General features: G+C 45.3%; 1 protein-coding gene across 4 annotated transcripts in view; it reads left to right on the forward strand.

Moving 5' to 3' along the window:
• Nucleotides 1-20,200, forward strand: part of ITPR1 (inositol 1,4,5-trisphosphate receptor type 1) — a 182,469-nt gene that overhangs the window by 96,251 nt on the left and 66,018 nt on the right. For all 4 annotated transcript variants that reach the window (XM_054216021.1, XM_054216018.1, XM_054216019.1 and 1 more), the window contains 2 exons: nt 519-630; nt 19,912-20,044. In XM_054216021.1, the coding sequence (XP_054071996.1) occupies nt 519-630; nt 19,912-20,044 (245 nt within the window). The remainder of the gene's footprint in view (nt 1-518; nt 631-19,911; nt 20,045-20,200) is intronic.

The raw sequence follows: 20,200 nt of genomic DNA on the forward strand, positions 1-20,200 counted from the left end.
GCAATTCAGAGCAGAATCTGGCTTCTCAGATCGCCTCCTGGAGTGGGGGGGTTATATAGAGAGTTAATGGAAGTTAGGTACCAGAGTAACAAACAACTGCTGGGTAGGATGGATTCCTAATTGCCATATCCAGGATGCTCAGTATGGTTTGGTTTTTTTTGTTTTGGTTTTTTTTTTTGTTTTTTTTTTTTTTTTTACAAAGTGGAATAGTTTTCTTTCTTACTGTTAAGTGTTTGTTCTGGAGAACCAGCAAGTCGTAAATTATGCCGGTAGTCAGAGTGTTTTATCTGGCTTTCCTCCTGCCCCGGGGATGCAGTTCCCTTCACAGCTTCACTGAAGCCCCCTGGTACCTGGTTCAATGTTGCTCTTGAGAGAATGTTCCCAAGAATGTTGTATAATGGCATGGTAATAAAACTTGTGTGCAACTTAATCCAATTAAGATAGATAGCCACGTATATCTTATCCCATTTTTAGAATATTAGTACTAAAACGAGCTGTGATTGATTGGTTATTTTCAGATTAATAAAGCATACTAAACAGCTGCTGGAGGAGAATGAGGAGAAACTGTGTATTAAAGTATTACAGACGCTCAGGGAAATGATGACCAAAGACAGAGGCTATGGAGAAAAGGTAACGTAATTTACAGTTCACCATTCTGTGTTAAACACTATCTTTATTATTCAGTAAAGGAAAATAAAATTCTCGCTCTTTCAAACTGTTTTGTATGTGTAAGCACTTCTGTACTGGATCAGGAACAAAACATTTTTAGTCAACTAATAACTTCAAATACAATTTGAAAGGTAAGCTTGTTTCTGTTGCTTTTCTTCTTTAGACTTGCAAGTTTAAGTCTAATTCCTGCGGTTGCTGGCACTGTAAAAATATCTAATGTTGTTACTCCTTTATGAAGGATATAACCTCTTTATTTGCTTTCTGGGTCTAGGTGATCCTTCATCAGGTCACATACCCTTGCAACAAGAGGATATTTTGTAGTTTAATTTTAATTTATATGCATCCGGGTTGTCATCTTGTTGTGAATTACAGATGGAAACTGTACACCCACCCATGTTTGGGGTTTTTTTTCTTTCCCTTTCCTACATACAACTCCTTTGTCTTGCTGAGAAGAACGTTTTTCTGTAGGTACAGACTTATTCCCTATTTGCATCAGAAGAGGGTGCATATGCCCATATGTCTAGACGTTCCTGCAGTCAGTCTCAAAATACTTGTCTAAGGTATCTCCATGCATTTTTAAGCAACCTAGGTTATTACCGCGCCTCACAGTACATTTACAGAGGAGTATACCCTCCCAGTGAATGTGCTCATGAGTAATTGAGAGTTGCCAGTCGGGACTGGGGGAAGCAGTGGTGTGGAAGAATGCCTGATGCAACTGGGAGTCCGTGCCCGGGAGCAGATGGTGTTTCATATCCAATTCTCACTTGCAGTAGGGTTTGAAGATGTTGCATAGTGCTAGATTCCCAGCACAAAAAGGCAAAAGCTTTAGAGGTAAGACAGTTTCATAATCAAAATAATAATTGTTTATCACTGTATCCATAGCTGCGGCCTCGAGGGAGGGAAATGCTCTATGGGCAGAGGCACTTGTAGCAGCATCGCTGGGCTGACTGGCCAGCTGGGATGTTGGACATGGTCCCTTTCTTTGGCTAGCCTGGCTGGAAATGAGGAGGACACGGGAGCAGAACATAGTGCTCGTTGCCAGTCCAGCAAGAGGCAGGTGCTCGCTGCCTGGAGCATGGGGACCTGGAGGAGGGGAGAGCAGATGGAGCGAGGAGGCCAAGTGCATGTGGGTGTGCACGTGCAGGCGTGTGGGCTGTTGCTGAGCTCGCAGCAGCACTGGGAGTGAGTGGGAGACTCCTAGGAAAATGCCCGGAGGGTAGGGATGGCCGGTGCTGTCCTCCCTGCCCTGCCAGGGAACGCTCTTCCCATGTGCTGCTGCTGCCTCTTGGCTGTCAGAGGTCCAGCCCACCGCCCGGCCACTGCTGCTGCTTTGCTCTAGAGCTGCAGTCCCACCCAGGGATTTTTTTTTTTTCACTTTCTGGTAGCAGTATTTTTTAATAAACTCATTGACTTTGGAGGAATGCCCTAATCAAGTACAAGAAAGCAGCATAACATAGAATGATTTAGGTTGGAAGGGACCTTAAAGCCCACCCAGTGCCACCCCCTGCCTTGGGCAGGGACACCTCCCACCAGACCAGGTTGCTCCAAGCCCCGTCCAACCTGGCCTTGAACCCCTCCAGGGATGGGGCAGCCACAGCTTCTCTGGGCAACCTGGGCCAGGGGCTCACCACCCTCACAGCAAAGAATTTCTTCCTCAGACCTCATCTAAACCTCCCCTCTTCCAGTTTGAAGCCATTACCCCTCGTCCTATCACTACATGCCCTTGTAAAAATGTGGGATGAGACGGGGAGCAGGGTAGGTAGGAAAGGGCAGCAACTGCAGGTTTCAACCCACTTTCGACACGTTGTCCTTTTCTGCTGAAGTGGCGGTAGCTTGTGCTGGGTCATAACAGCACAAGATGAAGCCCTGTGGAGGCCTCTGTCCTCTCCTTAAGTCCCTTTGCGAAGACATCTGCAATACAGTACAAGTCTGACCTGGAAGGGGACTGGTTGTAGCCTGCAGAAGGTAGTCTGCTTCTGCAAAAGGGAATTGGGCTGGATGATCCTCTTTGGCAGGCTGATAGTTCCTGTTGCCCAAAGCTGGGGATGTAAAAGATTCAGTGTAATCATAGATTTGTTTTTACACTTTAGCACATCAGTGTATATTCTCCTGTTAAAAACAGCCAAGAGAAATTGTCCAAGGTCACCTTAAGTAATAGAAAGGTTGGGTGATACATACTATATATACTATATACCAACAAAATACAAATTAAAGCTTTGAGGGTTTTTTTTTCTTTTAAATGCAGTAAGCCACTCGGAGATTTTTCTAAATGGAAATTCATTTACAGCAGTCACTTAGACTTTATTTGGCCAAGTCAGGTGCAGCAGTAGTTCTAGAAGATGCAGTTAACATAACTTGCACCATTCAGACCATGGAGAAGCCCACAAGATTCTAAAAATTTTCAAAGCGTAGAAAATGCATTAATTTCTGAAACAGTCAATCAGTTACATAATTCAAGATAAGAATATGCTTGCCTGCAAAGTGGATTTCCGAATATGAAGCAGCAGCTGATTGCTTACAGATAGACTGATAGTAGTAGTAGAACAGCTTTTACTGTCTGGCTGTGAGAAGTGCAATCGTATTTATTCTCCCTTGTGACTCATATAACTGTATTTAGTCACTACTTAAAAGGCAATACCTTTTGTTTTTAAAATGATCCTGGAGTGTTTGAAGAAAAAAAGGAACAAAAACTAAGTTATGCACCCATTCCAAATACTTGAGTCCCTACATAGATGAAGGCAGCAAAAGTTATTCTTGTGACCAGCATATTGATCGCGCAAGCGATATTGCTTGTAGGTCAGATGTTCGCAGAACTGACAGCAGTCACGTCGAAGTAGTGTTCAGCAGCAGAGTGCCATGGAAGTTTTGGCATCGCGTGTGATTTTTTTTTTTTTTTTTTTGCTGTAATACCATGTGGTACTCCCTGGAACAATCTGATTTATAAAAAGATTGTACTCCACCTCTCACATTTAATCTCCCAGCACAAATAATAAAAATGCCGCACCCTCCTGGCCCATGCGCTTGTCCCTTTTGTAGGTGGGAAACGTAATGAGAATGCGGCGTTGTCCGCTCCCATTAGCGAAGGGCTTCGTTAAACAGCTGGGGTTCCTCTGCAGCATGCAAAACCCGTGGTGAGAACACAGATGTACAGAAGCTTGTGGGAAGGCTCAAAGCTTTACATATTGCTAAAGACTCCTCATCTTGGCACGCGCTCGGGCTCGCTCAGTGATGGGTAGCATACTGTGGTGTATTTAATAGGCAGAAAACTGTACTCCATTGACAGTGTAGGCTAGACCCAAGTTTTTTACTTTGCTGAAACATGTCATTCATGCACATCTTCCTGGGTGCCTACCAGATGATGAGCCTCAATTGTGCAGGACTTACATTTTAAAACTCCCATTTCCCTTCCCAAACTGGAAATCCAGCCTCTGCACTCCTCCTGCTGCTTACAGCTCACGCTGGTGACGGCTCTCATGCCCAAGGGTGAAGTTCTTGGATCTCGGTCAGCCAGCCCGCGTGGTTTGTCACTTGGCAGAGGAACAAAGCCAGGGCGCATCCTGCCTCCGAAGCTGCCTGGCGCAGCGCTTCCAGCAGTGTCAGTCCCTAACCCACCACATCCTGGGAGATTGCAAACGTTCCTCATGCTGACTGTAAAATACTATGTTGGATTGCAGCATTAAAGTGTTAAATGATTTATAAGATCCTAACATGAAATTTATCTGTATTTTCTCTTACTAACGCTTGCTTTCAATTCTTCCCCTTGTTCTTTCTTTTCTGGCAGATTACCATTGAATTGGATAATGCTGAGGTTTTAATTTTATTTATTTTCTACAGTGTTGTTTCTATGGTGTTTGTTTTATGAGTAGCCCTGTGATCTGTCCTGTTGTCTCCTCAGCACTGAGCTTTCCGATCTGTATGCCTGTCTGAGTGAAGTAGTTGAGTTTTCAGTCTGCCATGTGTCTGCACTGGGAATAGTTGCCATAACTAATTCCAAATGTCGTTACTTGGAGTATTAGTCTGAATGCAGGCAGAACTTCTAGCTGTCTGCAGTCATCTGGGGCCTTAGTAGATCCCACGAAGTTTAGGAACAGATCTGAGAACTTTTGGGGCATCAACTGCCACAAGCACCATTAGGGTGGTGGCATGTAGGCCTTGGCCATGATGACCAAACATTGGTGAACAGGCTCTTTCAGCAAAACTAAATGCTGAGGTTTGGTGGTGGTCACACAAGTTGGAAGAACCTGCCAAAAGCCAGGTGGAGGAGACCCCGAATGAAGTGTCTCCACTTATTGGCTGGTGAGAGCCATTACTCGTGTCCCACTGGGCCTGCCCAGGGCTGGCTCCTCCAGCAGACACCCGGCTTTACCGAGAAAGGTGACAGTCACGCAACCCATCAAAGCATCTTGCGTCCTTCCTGTTGCTTTTTGGTCGGGTTTGGTGTATAAAGCCACGTAAAACGTTCGGATGTGTTGTGAAAGCCATGTGGTGTAACCCTGTGAAAATGACTGACTTCTGAAGCTATTTCTGTGTGAAAAGCTTCCTACCATCAAAAACGTGCCTTCAGTTGGCAGTGCAGCAGCCTGGGCTGCGTTCGTGCTGTATGTAGCTGTTTTACAGGCGGAAAAGCCATATTTGAGCATAGAACTTTCAGTTTAACTGAAATTAAGCTTTCTAAGGACTTTTAAAAGCAGTGTGTCTGGTTGGGGCAGCGGCGTGTGGGGTGGAGGGAGGGAGCTGAGCTGTCTCTGCTGCTGCTACTTCCTCATCCAGCTCAAAAAAACCCACGTGTGGGTGCTAAATTTGAGATTCTTTTTGCATAAATGTATAATACTGAGAAAGTGATTGACTGGCACCTTATTTTACTGAAATACCAGGAAAAAAAAGAAATATTTTCCTCTCTGTGCTTTGTTTCCTGCATTCTCTCCGAAGCCAACCTTTTATTTGGAACAAAATTTAACCGCTTAAAATGCTTAAAATGTTACTGCTCTTTATTCAATAGAGCAGATAATGAAATACGCCATGAATTGCTTTCTGTAGAACTTGTTGATTTTGACGTTGATCAGCTGAATTCACCTGGGTGAACTTCATTCTGAGAACCAAATAATATTTGGGGACCTTTGCTGTTGAAATGGATTTTTAAATCCAAACTCTTTGTCACAAAAGTAGACAGAAAAAGCGTACACATCACCCAGGATTGGCTTGGAGGGTCTTTTCTATTCAGCAGGGCCTTTAGGGGAGGGAAGGAGCAGAGTTCCTTGCAAGAACAAATGGGAGTGGTGGCTTTTTGGGTTTGTGTTTCTCCTGGTCTGTGGTTGGGATGCTCGGGGCCCTGCTGTGCTGGAGGTCAGTGCTTCACCGTCACCCCGACGTGCGCTGGGTCCCCTCTCCAGGCTGGAGCAGAAGGTCCAGCTGGGGTCTGAGATGCTTTTCCTAAGAAAAATTTCACGACTCTCCCATCACTGGTTTCAAGTTCAACAAAAAGCTCTTTATTAGAAAATCTCCATCTGGGATTATTAGGAGTTTTCGTTCTTCTGTTTGTCGGTGGAAGTTTTCTCCTCTTAGCGTGCGCACAGGATGGCTGATGGGTGGGATGCACAGAGAGAGCGGGAGCCTGATTTTGGGCTAAAGGATGGCATTTCTTGTGGCACGAGTCCATTTACTGCTCTGCCGTCTCCTCTGAGCCATGCTGGCATGGGCTATCTCAGGTGCGCTCCAAGTGTCACACCAAACTTTTAGTATTATACAGCTACGGAGGTGCTGTAGTGTCTAACCTCTGGTGTAATTATTTTCTCCTTCTTTTTTTTATAAACCAAGATATTTTTCCCCCCTTACCTGGTATGCACCAGCAGCGTGCTCTGTTTTTGAAAAGTTAATCTGTAACATGTGAAGGCTTCTGTCAGGCGCGAGACCCTTTAGATTGTGTGGTGCTCCAGCTTCCCAGAATAGCACACATACATATAATTTTATCTTGGAGAAACTTCAGACAGAAACTTGAATTGCCTAATTACAAATTAAGTCGTAATACGAAACTCTCTTCCCCTGTAGTTTCTGGCCTGCAGTGTGCTGTCTTTGCCTGCAATAAATCAGCCAGAGTGTGCGGAGCAATTTGGGATTTGGTCTGGAGGCTGCAAAGGAGGAGCTTTATTGCTCCTCGATGGAGTAACTGCATGGAGAGAGCAGGTGTGTTTGTACCCACCGGCAGCGAGCGCTGGCTGCTTTTAGAAAGGGATTCGGTCTGAGCTTGAGCCACTGACAAGTCTCAAAGGAAATCCTGGGGTTTCCTTTTTCCCCCCCTCCCCCTCCCCTTGTCAAGCCTGGAAACTGTAAACACTTAGGGCAAAGAATACAGAAATCTCCATTATTAGTAAAATTATTAACTTCCTTTTCTGTTGAACTATGCACAGCTTAATTTTTCTGTTCAGCTGAAGTGCTCCCTAGTCCCTCAGGGTAAAACTCTCTTATAAAGTAACTATTTTACGACATGATTTCATAGTCTTTATGTGGCTGTATATATAGGTTGATTTATGTATCTTAGTTGCTTACTGCAATGTAATTTCATAAGTGATGGGTCCAAATAATAAAAGTTGCTAAAAATGCCAGGACATCCATGCATTTGTTACTGAAAGTCGTGCTAGAAAATTGGCGCTCCGGTCCCCCTTAACGTTTTTGTGAGTGAAGCAAGGGAGTGCCTTTTTAACTGGGTGAATAATGCTGGAATTCACCTCGATGGTAGGAAATCCCCCGCAGAACAGGAAGGACGGTGAGCGCTGCAGATGCCCCTGGGGCTGCTGGAGCATCTGCAGTGCTGGAGAAGTGGCGTGGAAATGAAGGAAGGGGTAGCAAGGTTTAATGCCTAGTTCACGAGCTTTCTGTTCAGGGGTTTATCTGGAATTCCCTTTTTGTTGGAAGTGAGGGACAGGAAGGAACTGGAGTTTTCCGAGGAGAGGCAGTGTAGCATGGTTTTTTTCAGCATCTATTACTATAGTCTGAGGACCATGATCTGGTCTGGCAGAAATAAGGTGATAGCATCTCTTTGTACATGCTTTTTGAGCTCTGCAGCATCCGCTGTTGTGGCGGGATTCGTGTAAAAGGCTTTTTTTCTGGGGACAGAAATTAGGATACACTAAGAATGAGAGTTGTCTTGCAATATTTACAAAACATTCAGGTTCCTGTAAACTTGTAAAAGTGCACAGACCTTTGGGATAGGGGCTGTGCAAGACCGGTATTAAAATAAAGAGCTTAAAAGGTATCTTGATAGAAGGATGAAAAGCATGATTTGTTTGATAGAAAACCAAAGCCTTCAGAAACTAAACCACTTTTGTGCCCTCCTTGCAGCATGACTGCTGAGCGTTGTCCTGCTCTGGAGCTGTGTGCTCAGAGCTTCTCCGGGTCTGCTGCGGGCGCTCCTTGTTCTCCGGCTCCACAAGCTCTCCCGGAGCATTGGGCAGGCGAGAGGAGCTGAGGAGCTAATCAGGGTGGTCTTAGCAGGGTCTCTGCGCAGGCTTCTCGCATAATAAAGGCGGCAGAAAACGCCAAGGCACCAGCACATTGTCTATTAAAGTTTTTGGGTCGAGTCTCTCCTGATCGAGTCCGTACTGGGCTGGAACTGCTGCAGCCTTGCTCTTGATGGAGCTGGTGACTCTGCTGGGCTCTTGGAGAAAGAGGTTCAGGACAGGTGTAAATTTTTCTCAAGTGTTATCAAGTGTGAATCTTTACACAACAGTGATAACTCAGCCCCAGTTGTAATTAGACACAACAGCTTAATTTACTTTTAATTCAGTCCTCAACCCACTAAAAAGTCCAGGCATGATACGGATGCAGATTTTGCGGTGTTTCTCGACTGACGGTGAGCTCCTCCGTGGGTTCCCTGTGGTCCAGGACAGCTCAGGCAGCACATCTCCCTCCCGCCGAGGCATTCCTGTTCGCAACGCCACGTTCCCATCCGTTCTCCTGGGGCTGGACAGGCGTTTGGGGACAGCGTGGCCCAGTTTCCACCTGCAGTGTGAGTCTTGGGCACTAAACCTCAGACGTCCTAGAGAAACACCACATTAATGTTTTATGGACTGAAAAGGAGCGAAGTGTTAGCGCTGACCTGCAGGTGGCATGCTCAGGATGCTGAATGTGGATGGGAGATGTCCTACTTATTTTTCTTTTTTTTTTTTTTTTTTCCCCCTCCCTTTTCCCCCCCTCGCAGCCACATTGCAGCGAGCGGCTCCGCTGGGCACCTGCCAACATTCAAGCAGCAGTTACATAAGAACAGCTTTTTTTCCTGGAATTTAGACCCGCTGCTGATGTGTGACCTTCAGCCGTAATTGCCAATAAACGCGGTGGAGATGTTTACAGTCGCTGCAGGCTGTGCCAGGGCTGCTGGCCCCTGAGCCCGTGCCAGTAGCCACCATGCCTGTGGGGCTGCCGACGCTCCCCATGAGCACCCTTCCTGTCCCGTTGGATCTGCATTTTATTTTTCAGGGTGAAAAGGGGGTGTTGTGCTGCTCCCCCCTTCCCAGGGCTGGGGCAGGAGCCAGCAAAACACCAAAATGACCAAATCCAGCAAAACTCTATAAGCACCCTTGTAATTATTTAGCCTTTTTTAGGATTTGCAGTTAAAAAGCTGAATTAAGTAAAACCCCCGGTGTTTTTTTTGTTGTTGGGGTTTTTCTATTTTTACTCAGTAATGACACTTCTTTATGCAGCTGATAAAACGGTATCCAGCAAAATACACCTGCAGACCCACTCAGTATAGTTTTGGGGTTTTTTTTTCTTCACCTCTTCACTTTGGTCTTGAGGTTTCAAGTAGGTGAAAAGGGAACTGAAAATCCTGGTTCAAAGGGGTTGACTGAATTAACCTTCTCAGTGCTCTTTATCAATGATAAACTAAAACTACAGCGGCTGAGTAAGGTGCAAGATATGTGCTATTTTATGCATCTTCTGACTGGAGTTGGAAAATGCATTAACCTCTTAAGTGCTGGAGCGATGCACTTACAAATCATTTTCCTTGTAGAGCGAGCTTACTCCACAGTCATTTCTCTTGTGTATTTTGCACTTAGACAGTGCTTCACTTGTTATGTCTCAGGCAGAGGAAATGCAGGCTCTCATAAATTTTTGTGGGCTGCCTTATATTTTTTTTTCCCTTCAGAAATCCTGCAATCTTTGGACCGTTTTTATTGCACGAACTGGAATTGGTGAGCTCTTTGGGAAAGGAAGCTGGAACATTTCTTATAGTTATTTGTAACCCAAAAGAAAAAAATTTACACTATCTTACTAGTTAATTAAGACTGCTAATGTAAAATGTGTAGTGAAGAGAGTTCTTTCTATATTCAGTTATTATAAAAGACCTGCAAGATTGAGGATTTAAAGATAAGCAAGTGATTGCACTCCCATTGAACGTCAGTGGTGTATCGGAGACCGAGGTCTCTACTCCAGGAAAGCCCCAGCCCAAGTAAAACATGCTTTCTCAACAGAAAACTCTGGAAAATGAGAGAAGGCGCTCCCGTAGGCAGATCTTGGTGACCTTTCAGTGCAGGCACCATCAGCCCTTACGCCAAATTTCCCACCTCATTGTCTGGCAGCGCGCAAAGTCTCTGCAAACTCACTGAGATAAGGTGGGGGGGAGGAAACACCATTTAGCCACGTCCCGGCTCTGGCCGTGCACCGCAGCGGTGAGGCCAGGGGCTGGAGGCGTGTGGCTGCTGCATCACCCGCTGGCACGAGCTGGGGGGCTGCCTCTGCCCCCGGGAATCCCACGGGTCCTCTGGGAGGGCTGTGCGGCTCGGAGGAGCCCCTGCCAGGACAAGGAGCTGCTCCACCTCTCCGCTGCCTCCTAATTTATGAAGGTGTGAGATCCTCCATCGCTAAAAGTACACTGCTCGGCAGCTTTTTGGTAAACTGTAACGTGGGAAGTTTGTCAAAGCAGTTCAGCGCTTTTGGTTCCCAGTTATTCCCCTATTCGCTGAAACTTATCCATAGCAAGTCAAATGTGTGTTTGACAAACCACCTACATATCATCTGCAGAGGCTAGAAATTTCCGAAATATCCAAATTTTTTCGCGGTTCTGCAAGGTAACAGTGTTGGCCTTAAAAAGGAGACTTGGCAAGCAGGTAATCTGCGTGGAGTTTCCTGGTATTATTGTAGAGTTATGAAGGACAGCAACATAATTTGTGTTCTAGTCTGTTGTCATGAAGCAGACGAGGTGGTGCTTTTGCTGTGTGTCTTTCAAGTAGGACCTGTATTTCTGAGAGAAAAGAGGAGCAAATCAGAAAAGGGAGGGAAAAGTGGAAAAGGGACTTCCAGGACTGTATGAGCCAGCCAGTCCCACTGGAACGCCAGCTGACTGGGGAGATAGTAATGCAAGAGCTGAGGCAGAGGGGAATGGTTTCAGAATAACGTGTGTCTGAGATCTTCACTGTAGTTCGTTGCATCTAGGTATACACCCTAGCTATCAAAAGCTGTGTGTGATCCTTGGCTGACTGACTCTGTAGTTGTGTTTTTTCCCCTTTTCATTTCCTCCTCTGTGCCAAATCTCTCCCCTCCCCACCCCGATAATTAGATGCCATATGCATGGAGTTGGGTTGGTTCCTGAATTCACAGATTTCAGGACCAGAAGGGACCGCTCGGTAATTTAACCCAACTTCCTGCGCAGGGCATCCCGCTTCTCACCATTGCTTCTCTCCTGAGCCAAATCAACTGAGTTTGGATAAGCTTCTTCAAAACTCTCGGTGTTGATCTTGAAGACCTCCTGGGACAGGTATCAGCTTACTATTGCCTTGCACCAGCCAGTCACCTTCATATCCGATATAGGTACTGACTGGCAAATGACCTAAAGGAGATGTGTGGTGGTTTGGAAAATGGCATCAGCCTGTGGAAGTTGCCCAAGCTGAGGTTTGTCACCTCTCAGTCCGGTAAACTCAGAGATGGCCTGAAGTGGAGGAGGTTTTTGCTTGTGAGTGTGCTGGCTTGTCTGTTATTTTGTCAAAATTCCAAAGGTTGGTGAGGCTGAAGAGAAAAGGATGAGGTTTTCGAAAGTGTTCCTGTGTGTGCTCACACAAACGTGCAGGGGTTTCTGAGAAGATTATTTCCCACCCATTTGTGACATTACAATAGGAGATGTTTTCCACCCTGTTTTGCTGAAGCCATTCTCTGGAGCAGACGCCAGTCTATGTGGACTGGAATCTCCACCTACCTTTTAAATGCATTTCAAGCCTTTTCAACGCTCAGTGTTCTGGGTGTTTACTACATAGTTGAGTATAAAAAAAAAAAAAAATAAAAAAAATTGAGAAAAGCAATCCCGAGGCTTTAAAAGTGAATGAAAATCTTTCTGCATTTCCTCAAACCATTTCCACTTTTTTATCCATAGTGCTAGTCATTTGAATTTTCTGTGAAAGACAGGATTAGACAACTTCCATCTTGATTATTATTTTGAAAGCAAATGAAAATAAAACTTTCATACCTTCCTCAAAACCATAAAGGAAAAAGACTGAAACCTCTTCCATATCTCAAAAGTTGAGATGGTAGTGAGTTCACACTTGAACTGTCACTTGCTTTGGTGGTTTTTGAGGTGGATACATTCACTCTTGAGTCAGATGAAGACCATTCTGGGAAACACGCGTCACCTGTGTTGGGGAAATGGATGCTACACGGTCACCAACAGGTCAAAGAAATTGTAATTCTCCTGTTACGGCTAATGATGAGCGGTTTATTTGCCAGTCTTGTGGGAATGGAAACTTCAAAGGAAGAGGGGATTTTGCACAGCAAATTGAAAGGAACTTTTGCTACTGCTAGAAAAAAGTAGAGACGTCGTACTCCTCTCTGACCCTGCCACCTGCTACATTTCAGTTTAAAACCTGGCCACTGTGTCCATGGCGCTCATTTGGCCGCTGTTTGGTATTCCACAAACTTGCCCCCTGCCCACCAAACCATCACTTCTCTTCTAGGTGGAGAGCTGCGGTGTAAGGAGACATAAGAAACCTAGCAAAATTCCTCCTTTGGTCTACTCTTCTGCCCGGTTCAGTCCTCCTTGTAAAGCATAAGCTTATACTTTGCCGTTGCAGCACACAGGGTAGTGCGAAGTGTAGTACAGTAACTATAGCTCACTAATTCTTTGCTATTTTAACCCATTTTGACTCAAAGAATAACAATTTCAGTATCTGGAGTTTATATTCTTACTGAAAGATTGCTGAAGGCCGTGTTTATTTGGAATGATCCGTCGGAGCATTGCCAAGGGCAGTAGCTTTTGCTTGCAGATGAGTTTGTGGGGCTGGTTCTAACATGTTGATCTATTTATACGCACTGTCTGTGCTACAGTGGGAAGGCAGAGGAATTTGCTAGCTAGAATATGTATTTTCCTTCTCCAGTTTTAAGTTGGAAAGATCAAACTCATTTCATGCTGATTCTTTGTGCTGGTTTCCAGCTCCAAAATGTTCACATATGTTTGGTTAATTTGGAGTCATGGTGTAAGCCCAGGAGTAAGGAAGCTTGTGTTGGGAGTCCAAAGTCCAGTAGGTTATGTTGTGGCAGTCGTGTCCACTTGACCTGCCAGCTTCAGTCTCCCCTGCCCTGGACGGAAGGCACCTAATTTCCCGTACAGGGGAACACGCACAATTTCCTTGCTGCTGTTGACTACTTAAGAAAGGAGGAATTTTTTGCCTTGCTCTGAAGCAAGTTGTGCAGACAGTGTCTGCAATCAAACAATGTGCCCAGACTCCCTAATGACTTGATACGGCGTTTCCAGTGTCCAGCCCAGCGGCAGCAAGGGTGTACAAAGCGGGCTGAGCAGGAACTGTGTGTTCCTCTGCATAAATGAGGTTCTTCCTGTTAACTTTTTGGTCCTCTGGCTTAAATACTCCCTGCTTCAATCCGACCCAGGGAGAAATGGTTTGCATGCTTGTGAAGTTTCCAAGAGCGGTGACAATGCAAGGAAGCAGTGGACCAAAGGCTGTGTGAGTTAGCCAGGGGGAAAGTCCATTAGGAGGAGAACGGAGAGTGGTTCTTCCTGGCTGAGGAGCCCCTGCCCACGGAGCACCGCAGGAGAAGCGCTCGCTCCTCTGGCTCCTTCCCGGGAAGCGGCGTCTCTCCGTATTTAGATTTCTGGATCCCGGGGCCATCCTCTGCCTTTGCTGATGAGCGTTTCCCGGGCTGCAGTGAATATTGGGTTAAAATACAGAGTCACCCTCCCAGCCTATGCTTGATTTGTCTGTCTAGTTTGTGTGCCCTCCAGGCAGACAGGGACAACGAGTGGCTGACTTAATTTGGTATTGCTGTATCGTCCTTGTCTTATTTCTTAGCGTTTGTTCCTGAGAAGCTAAATCAATTTACCCACGATTTAGTAGGCAGTTTCATTTGAATGTTTAGGTCTCTGTTGTATGTCTAAGCTCTACTAGATAAAAGTTCCTCGTCTTCGTCTGTTTTCAATGTGATGATCAGCATTTTAAATTTGAAAAGCTGTCACCGTTAAGCCTCTTATTTCATTGCTTGTGTTTGGTGCTGTATCGTGTATCTTTTATCTTGGGAAAAGAATATTTATAGATGAGAATCCACTGAAAGTGGTTGTTTTTTGGGTTTGGCTTTGGTGGTTTTTTGGGTTTTTTTTGAACTTACATTGTGAGGCTGGTGCCTTTCTGTGACATGCAGCCCTGGCTTCCTCCTCCTCATCATCATCATCAATCATCATCTTCCTCCTCCTCCCTGCTGGGGACAGGTGTGCTGCCTCCCCCCCCACCAGTGTCAGGTCCTGGGTGCACGGTCCAAGCAGCTGCCCAAAAAGTGCATCTCTGGCTGGCAGGCCTGTGTGCACCTGCACCTAAGGCTTTCTGCTTCTGTCTTCATGCAAAGTAGCCTGGGATGTTCAAAGGATACCTGCTAAATTCTCCAAATGTAGCCCTTTTAGCGGGTGGGTGGGTGGGAGGGTGTAAACAGGAATTATGGCTATAATTCATTTGTGATGATTCAGCTGATGTCAAGTGCTTTGCTAGCTCCCTTCCCCTAAGTGTTGACCACTAGATTTCTGTTGGGATGAAAGATTCTTGAAGAATGACTAATTTTTCTGCATTTTACTTTCAACTAGCTGCCGCAACCTCCAGAAACGGAAAGCTCTGTAGAGGTGTGTCACCCACCTATATTTGTACAACAGGCAAATATTGGTGTTTTGAAGTAGTCCTGGTGGAGTGTCTTGTTGGTAAAAAAAAAAACCTGTGAAATGTGTGTTCCTGTGTGGTGTTAAGACAGTGAAAAATAAGTAGATTTGTTGAAGTGATTTAATCTGATACAGCATCATAGTATAGTCTGCAAATATAAAAAAAAAACCCCACATGTAAACCCCAATCTTTGCTCCTTCCAGCCATTCCACTTATGCTTTTAAGGGAGGCACTGTTTGAAAAGTCTCCTCTCGAATCCCCCTGCACTAGCAACATGAGACTTCGTTTCTCTGGCTCCTAATACAGAATTTCCCTTTGTCTCACATACTTAAAAACTTTGGTGAGGAAATGGAGGTGTCAGAAGAAATTAGTGGAAGCTTCCTAACACCAGAGCAGCTGGGTGTCCCATTTAAAATGCCATAGCGAAACAGCTAGTGGTCACTTCACATCCTCAAGGTTACTAGCTCCATGGTGAACTGGAACGTAGGCACATTTCCTTTATGAGATACCCCAGCATCAGTTTGCCTAAGACAGATTATTCACCATAAATAACACATAAGGATTTATGAAGTCTCAAATTCTTTTGAAATTAATGGGACACCCAGAGATGGCATTGGTAGACTGTACAACCGGGTGGTAGACCAGTGCAAATCTAAGTGAAATGACATGGAAGTCTAATTCTAGGACAGTGTTGATTCTCTCAGCTATATAAATATGAAGATTATAAATAAGTTTTGAAGTCATGAAGAAAGAAAAATGTAGTTTGTGGTGGTTTAGACCTTTGCATTTGTAATTTTTGTGGAATAGTGTTTAAATGTAAACTGAAAGTCTGAGTGGTCATAGAATGACTTTGAGGTGTTTGGGAGATGGCTCCTGGTTTAAGATGGATCCCTGTGTAGAGCGGTCGTTCCTACACATTTTCAGAATGCTTTAAAGTGGCAAAAACTCAGTGTACTTCAGGTTTACAAAGTGGAAGTTCAGTTCCTGAGCATCTGAAATAAAACAGAGATTTGATTTGGAAACACGTACATGCCGAGGGACTTTGCTTAGTGAAACCCCTCTGAAGTCCCTGGCATCGGGAGGGAAATCCCACAGGTTTTGTCGGAGGCCCTCTGCACTCTCAAAAGAACTTCGTTGACCACGGTCAGATCTGTCGAAGTACCTGCACTTCCTCCCGAAGTGTGCGTATAGTGGGACGGGGTGTTTGTGTGTGCGTGCGTATCTGTGTACACGTATGCATGGGCATGCATGGTTTGAGTTCTTATAAAAACTTCTGTGTTATCGGTAACTGTAAAATTGGACAGACGTCGTGTCATCTTTGAATCCATGAGAATGCGTTGGCATAGGTGCATGCCATGGTGGTCTGCTGGAGGGTGGCAGAGCAGGCTGGTTGAGTACTGCTGGAGCTAAGGGAGGGCAGATGTTGTGTTTCGATAGCTTGTCAGTCGATCTTCCTCATCTCCCCCCTTGCTTTCCACTGTGACTTCCCTTAATATTTTCCATGAGTGCAAAGATGTTAGTGTCTCTTGAGTGTTGTTCTGCTTTAAAATGAACTTTCTGCATGCACAGCAGGAGCTTGATCAAAGTCTACCACAGAGGCAGCTGGAGGATCATAGAAGGGTATGTACAGCAGTCGAGCACCTTCAGAACTAATCCTCTGCCTTTTCCTTTTAAACAGTGAAGCGTAAGTCATGTAAGAAACTTCTGTGGTTTAACTGCATTGCTGTCAGTCTCTTGGACGATCTAAAGCGACCGGCCGCCCTCACAGAACGGGGTGCTTGGAGCACCTTCTCTTGTGTTCAATGGAAGGAGCAAGTGCTGGGCTGCTCGGAATTAAACCTCAGATCCTGGGCTAGCCTGTTCACACTGTCAAAGCGCACTCCCCTTTGGTGGTGATCGCACGATTGTGAAGTGAGATTAATCAGTGCTTGGGGAGTTCACCCGCTTTGGCCACACTTCCCCCTTCCTACACAGCCAGGCTGCAAAATCAGCGTCCTTCATACACATCTGGATTTCTTCTGCTTTCGTAGCTGGGAACAGAATAGCACCTGCTTATAACTGCTTCGCTCTTAAATACTATTAAAGATTCTCTGTTTTAAAGATAATAGCAGGTTTTTGATACCACTTAAACGGAGTTGTATATTGCATCTGCGTGACTGATACCTGTACAATAATGTTTGTGTACTGCTTACTCTTTACCTGGGTGGTGAATGCAGATGAAACTGAATGCTGTTGGGGTTTTTTTTCTAGGTAGCATATTTGATTTTTCTTACTGCTGCCAAACATCTGATATTTGTTTGCATACTGTACGCATCAAAGTGGTGTACAACAGTAACATGATGGTTAAAGAACTGTTCTGGAGCCAAGCATTGCAGCTGAATTAATTATAACATTTCTTAAATACCACTTATTTTTCCTCCCATCTACTTTGATCACAGACTCATATACTTGTTAGCTAACACAGTGGGCTTGAATAATTTTATAGGAAACAAAGTTTTTCTTCCCAGTTGGAATTTGAAATGCCAAACCTCCAGAACCGTGGACGAGCACGCTTTCAGGCTAGAAACAATAAATGCTTGATGCGTGTTCCCACTTGTATTTTCTGGCTAATTGTCTAATTGTCCTGTTTTGGATACACTACTCCTAGTCAGCGGAGGTGCTGCAGGGCTGGCCTGGGAGCCCGAGCTCCCAGTGAAGCTTTCCCACTCCCCCCAGCTAGTTTGAGCATGGAATAGAAGTTGTCTTCCGCTCCACAGCGGACCAGAAGGAAAGCCTAGAGACAACCCCAGGAGCTTTAGTTACCCTTCTGAATTCAGGAGGCGGTGGAGTTTACTGAACAGCAGTTCTCGTGGTTCAATGTGTGTTATCTTTGTAGTAAGTAGTAAAAATTACTGGTTTTAAATGCCATTTGATATGACGACTGCCAGTTAGTTTAACAGAAGAGGAAAAAGGTAATGCGAGAACTCCATCATAACTTGATTTTTGGCAAAGGGCTTATTAGGGTATCGAGTTGCCTTTCTAATCAGTACACATGTAGAAGGAAGATGTAGTTAAGGGTTTTTTTTGTTTTTTTGGTTTTTTTTTGTCTGGCTTGGCCTTGTTCTGTCATGTAGCCTTCCTTACCTGCCAGACTGAGAGCAGAAAGGTGGTTAAAGCACTACATCATGTACTAAACACTCTCCTGTCGCTGTCAGTCAAAGTAGCTCCTCAGGGATATGATTTTCCTTGAGCTTTTGAATTCAGTCTCTTGCCTGTCCTACATGTGAACTGTTTGGCCCAAGCGGTGATGAGAAGCCTATGCCCCTTGCACAAGTGCTCATCTTTTACTGTTGCTTCTAAAGTAACTTGCCTTTTTTTCTTTTTTGCGGGGCTTTTGGAAGCAGCTGGCTGGAAAGCAGCTCACTTGGTGTTTATTTTACATCTTGTCTCCCTGCCGCTTCCCCCGTCCCCATCGCATTCCATAAAACGCAGCTCCTGTGCTGCAGCTTTCACACTAACAATCCACGGGAGCGATTTTTAATCTGCTAAATTGTAGTGACGGGAGCAGGTGGTGGGAGCCCTGAGTTAGCACCAGCCTCGTGGGGAGGGCAGCGATCCCTGACTGGCTGCAGGCAGGTTTTAAGCTTCTTCGTTTGGAAGTGATGGCTGAGCTTTGGTAAAGGACGGTTTGTTTCCAGACAGGTTTTTGTCTTTCCAGTACATTGGGGTACAAGGATTTCTCTGAGCTGCCTTCTGTGGGTGGCAGATTTCTATCAAAAGCAGCGTGGCTGCAGCAGTGCTGGAGTTTTGTATGAGCCAAATGATGCACATTTACATTGTTCCATTTACTTATTTGTGTTGTGGCCTCTCGTGAAAGTTTAAAAAGTAAAGCTTCACTTGCATGACAGCTAATATTGAACCTCATAGTAAATGACATTTTGAATCTATAGTCAGACAGCTAATTTCATTTGAAATACAAACTGAAAATCAGTGCCAAGCGCTTGTTTTGTGAATGGAGATGAAGATACTGTAGTTCACCCTGACAGATTTTTAATACGAAATTATTCTTGGCTAGAACCATTTTTTTTTTTTTTTTTTTTTTTTTGGAAATCCCCTCCCCCCCTGCCTCTCAGGTGCTGCACCCACAGCACGCTGCTGTTAGCAGAGCAGGGGCTCCTGGTTAAAATAATCACCACTTTTCCTTTTCACACAAAGACCTCATTAAAAAAATATAAAAATCCATTAATCGAGCTGGGGTGTTTGTGTATCTGCCCGTTGCTGGCAGTACCACTGGCTTTTGTACAGCGCTCAGAATTACTGGGAATTCCTATAAAGCCTTAAGCGAGAGGGTCCGCAGGTTGATGCTCAACCTGGGAGGTGTTTTTGGTCTCCTCTGGCCTCGGCTGAGGGCAGGGGCATGGGCTCCGCGGGGATGTGCCGGGTGCTCCGGGACCATTGGGGTTATCTGAGGACCGGTGCCCTGCCGCGTCCCCGGGCTCATGTGCTGGGATGCTGACTGCTGGCGTGACCAGGGCGGCTGCCAGCGGGGGACAAAGAGCCGGGATGCAGCAGGGATCGCTCGGGTTTCCGCTCGGCGGCTGCCAGTGTTAATCGCATCAGCTGCTGACGGAGGGGAGAAAAGAGCGGGTTCCTGTAACATTGGCGAAATGGCAAAATAGGATAGGCTTGAGAATAGGATTGCTCGCTCACTAAACCATTTCTAATGTTACGCTTTCTCTAATTCTCCTCTTTTAGTGTTGGTGCTGTACAGATGCCACTTTTTTTACATTTAAAATCGAGACAATAGATCTTAATTTTTTTAAAAAAAAAAAAAAAAACAAAACAAACTCCTTTAGAATAAAACTTGTCTAGAAAGCTGTAGCAAAAAATCTGAACTGTAGCTGTTTCTGGGAACACATAATTTTATTTGAGCCCCACGAGACCCCCGGTGTCCCAGCCTGCCCGAGCACATTGGGAGATGCTCAGTGGATTTTTCCAAATCTCCAGGGTTTCGGTTCCCCCTCCCTCACTATAGTTAGGCTAATGATAACAGCAGTGCCCTTGCTACTGAATATTAGTAGTTTGTTTATTCGTTAAGCTCACATCATGATTTCATTGTCCTCTTTGACTCAAGGGGGAGGCACTCAGGCAAGTTTTGGTCAACCGTTACTATGGCAACGTGCGACCGGCGGGACGGCGCGAGAGCCTCACCACCTTCGGCAATGGGCCCTTGTCTGCTGGAGGCGCCAGCAAAGCCGGGGCAGGAGGTAGGGCGTGCTGCTGCTCGTCGTGGTGTGTGTCATCTGCCCTGCCAGATGCTGTGTGTCTGTGTCTGCCTGGCAAATCAGGTGAAATAGGGGTTTTTTCCTCCCCCTTTTGGGCTTTTCCCCAACTGTTCTGCTGTATGAAATCCCAAATAAGAA

The sequence above is a fragment of the Rissa tridactyla genome, chromosome 10 (genome assembly GCF_028500815.1).
Source record: "Rissa tridactyla isolate bRisTri1 chromosome 10, bRisTri1.patW.cur.20221130, whole genome shotgun sequence".
In the NCBI taxonomy this organism is placed as follows: domain Eukaryota; kingdom Metazoa; phylum Chordata; class Aves; order Charadriiformes; family Laridae; genus Rissa; species Rissa tridactyla.